Source organism: Etheostoma spectabile, chromosome 6 (assembly GCF_008692095.1).
Source record: "Etheostoma spectabile isolate EspeVRDwgs_2016 chromosome 6, UIUC_Espe_1.0, whole genome shotgun sequence".
Classification (NCBI taxonomy): Eukaryota; Metazoa; Chordata; class Actinopteri; order Perciformes; family Percidae; genus Etheostoma; species Etheostoma spectabile.
This window is the reverse complement of record NC_045738.1, coordinates 25,155,753-25,158,910: the sequence shown is the minus strand read 5'-3', so window position 1 is coordinate 25,158,910 and position 3,158 is coordinate 25,155,753. Positions and strand designations below refer to the sequence as shown.

The window sequence follows — 3,158 nt, the reverse complement described above, 5'->3', positions numbered from 1 at the left end:
TAAAAATAAGAAGACATATACAATGAGGAAAATAAGAGCGGCAAAATTTGAGTTAAAAATGTGCAATTATGCATACAGTCGACGGTCAATGTTGCAATTTAGGTTGTATTGTGTTGTGTATGTGTGCAGTCCAAAAGCGAGCATAGCAAGTGTAACTCTTATGTGGAGATTCAGAGGCTAACAAGCCATCACCTGCTGTTAGCATCCCATTGACTCCCATTCATTTTGGTGCCATTTGACGATGAATAGCTTTACATCTGAAGCGATTAAAGACTCTAGTTGTCTGTTGTTTATTTCTAAAGAAACAAATGTATAAAAGGCTCCATTACCTTATATCTCACGTTATGGCTCCGAAGCAGACGTTTTTATAAGAATAGGCTAACGATTGTGTCATAACCACGCGACTTACTGTTGCACCTTAGAGAAATTACCATATTGTCAGGAAAAGCTTGCAGGCAGTTTCCACTTCCATCAGCTGTTTAGGATTAATTACTAATGTTAACTAGCATGTTAGTTAGCAGTAATTAACCTGTGTCTATGTTAATGTTAACTAGCATGTTAGTTAGCAGTAATTAGCCTGTGCCTATATTAATGTTAACTAGCATGTTAGTTAGTAGTAATTAGCCTGTGCCTGTTATCTCCTAACATATACCTACCTCTCTGTCTCTGCTGATTGGGAAGGATTGAGATTTCTCTTGTAGTTTCTACCTAAGTTTTCTTCCTGTTGAAGGTCTTTCAATGCCGATGCTTCTCTGAGACAGTGTTGTTGTTGTTCCCCCCCACCCAGGCCTGGCCAGGGCCAAGTCCATCCCCAGCCATACCTACTCCAACGAGGTGGTGACCCTGTGGTACCGGCCTCCAGATGTCCTGCTGGGATCCACAGACTACTCCACCTGCCTGGACATGTGGTGAGTACTCCGACCCCAATCCCCCCCCCCCCCCTCCCTCATCCTCTTTGTGTAATTTATTATTCAGTAAGGCTGGGACGATGTGCTTTTGTCCAGATTCAATCATGTTCTGATGCATGACCTCCAATTGGATTTGTGTTGCCATTTTCATTTATTGCCATTCTAAAAGTATTGTGGTGAGATAGTATTGAGTCGCAGATTTTCTTTTCCTTCTTTAACAACACATAAGTTGAATAATAATACACTTCGAGAAACAGTATATCATGAGACATTTCTAAATAGTTTTTATTTTATTATTTACTTTGTAAAGAAGAACATAACATGGATTTTTATTGATAGGATGTAGTCGCCATTGGTGGCGCTGTACAAACAGACAATATATATATATATATATATATATATATATATATATATATATATATGAGATTGATTGTTTACTTGATTGATTCTGGAGAATCGTCACCAAAATAATCACGATACATACGCTAATCAATGTTTCTCCCCAGCCCTGTTATTCAGGTTTTTCCATTAAGATGTAGATCTGAGTTTTCTACAATAAACCTAATGTAAAACCCACTAATATGTAGCTCATCCTAACCTGAGGGGGTGTTCCCTGCAGTAAGCTGTAGATCGGGGCTCCTCCCACTGACAGTTTGGATGTGGAGAGGCGCTATCACACCCATCCATCGCATTCACACGTTCTACTCTCACTATTGTCAGGAGGACTTCCAGATGGAGCTGCTACAACATAACATTTGAGTGCACTCCTTTGAATAGAACTGGTCATATTAGCAGACATATTATACCCCAGCTGAAGTCAAATGAATATGAGTACGGCTGAACGGTTATTATATTTTTACTGACCAATATTGCCATTGTAAGTTACATTTAAAAGTTTTTGCTTTGTTCTGAAGCATCTGAGGAACCTAATGTTCCGTAGAGAGAAATATTAATTTAGCTCACATGAAGGTGGTGTACTTAATTCTCAAAATTCATTATTAAAAGCAATCTCTATCATCCTAATGGTGCTGCTGACAGCTCTCTGCACAGTAGCTGGCAGGTGGTGAATATCATAATGCTTTCATTTAGAAATATTACATTTTTATATTACACGTGGAAAGCTAACTGCTAACCAGCACGTTGGCTCAGAAAATGACAATAATTGAATGTTGCATTGTAGACATTGTATATGTACAAAGGGACTTTTTTAACAGCAACACCACACAGCCACACACACGTTCTGCCTGTCATGCATATAAATGATGTGGTGGTGTGCGTCTTCTGTATCAAAGAAACGGAGCGTAAAAAGGTTAAAGAGCTTATATATGGGGTAGTCAATATCCACCACGTCCCACTTCTGGGATTGCTCTGATTCGGCTGGACGTCCCTCATTTGGGCCGGATGTCCGCTACCTTCATTAACTCATTTTAGGCCAACAATGATCATTTTAGCTAACGCCTTCATTTTAAATCGTTTTGAATTTGCAAGAGTCATTCTGACTTGGGCCATAGGTCTCTTATAGGCACGTCCCACTTTGAGCTCAACTGGCTCCCTATTGAGACTCATGTTTTTACGTTAAGGCTGACTGCTAGAATAATTTCATTATCAAGAATAGACCGAGACCACTGAAGTTATATCAAAGTTCATTTTTACTTGTGAGGAGACAGTTTCCACTCTACAGAATAAGACAGAAATCCTCAACAGGAAGCTCACAACAGCTGCTTATGTATACAAAGTGGATGTTGTCAGTTTATCTCATTGCGTGTGAGTTTCCGTCTTATGTATCATCAGTACCTGGTTTTATCTTTATTTATTTAAGAAAAATCCTTTAATGTTATGTCATTGTTCATCACACACTCTTTAAGTGTCTTGTCCTGATGTGTTGAGGACTACAATGGAGGTACTGGACTTTATTGTGTTTGTTATCCTCGATTATGTTTGATGTCTTTTCATGTGAACTGCATTCTCGATACAATTAAATAAATCAAATCAAAACTGGATGGATTTCTGGGGACTACGGTTACCTGGTCCTCAGATCTCTGCAGGGTAAATCCAGACAGCTACTCTAACTATCTGTCAATCTGAGGATAGGTCCTGGTCCTCAGATCTCTGCGTAAATCCAGACAGCTAGCTAGACTATCTGTCCAATCTGAGGACTATGTTACCTTGATCCTCAATTCTGGCAGGGTGAATCCAGACAGCTAGCTAGACTATCTGTCCATTTGGAGTTTTCTGTTGACAACTAAAACT

The 3,158-nt window shown here is 39.3% G+C and overlaps 1 protein-coding gene and 1 long non-coding RNA gene across 2 annotated transcripts in view; one reads left to right on the top strand and one right to left on the bottom strand.

The window, feature by feature from the left end:
* Positions 1–3,158, top strand: part of cdk14 (cyclin dependent kinase 14) — a 205,066-nt gene that overhangs the window by 112,258 nt on the left and 89,650 nt on the right. The window contains 1 exon segment of the mRNA XM_032517690.1: positions 788–908. Coding sequence (XP_032373581.1) covers positions 788–908 — 121 coding nt within the window.
* LOC116690628 (uncharacterized) overlaps positions 1–3,158 on the bottom strand; it is an 11,876-nt gene that overhangs the window by 4,860 nt on the left and 3,858 nt on the right. The window lies entirely within an intron of this gene.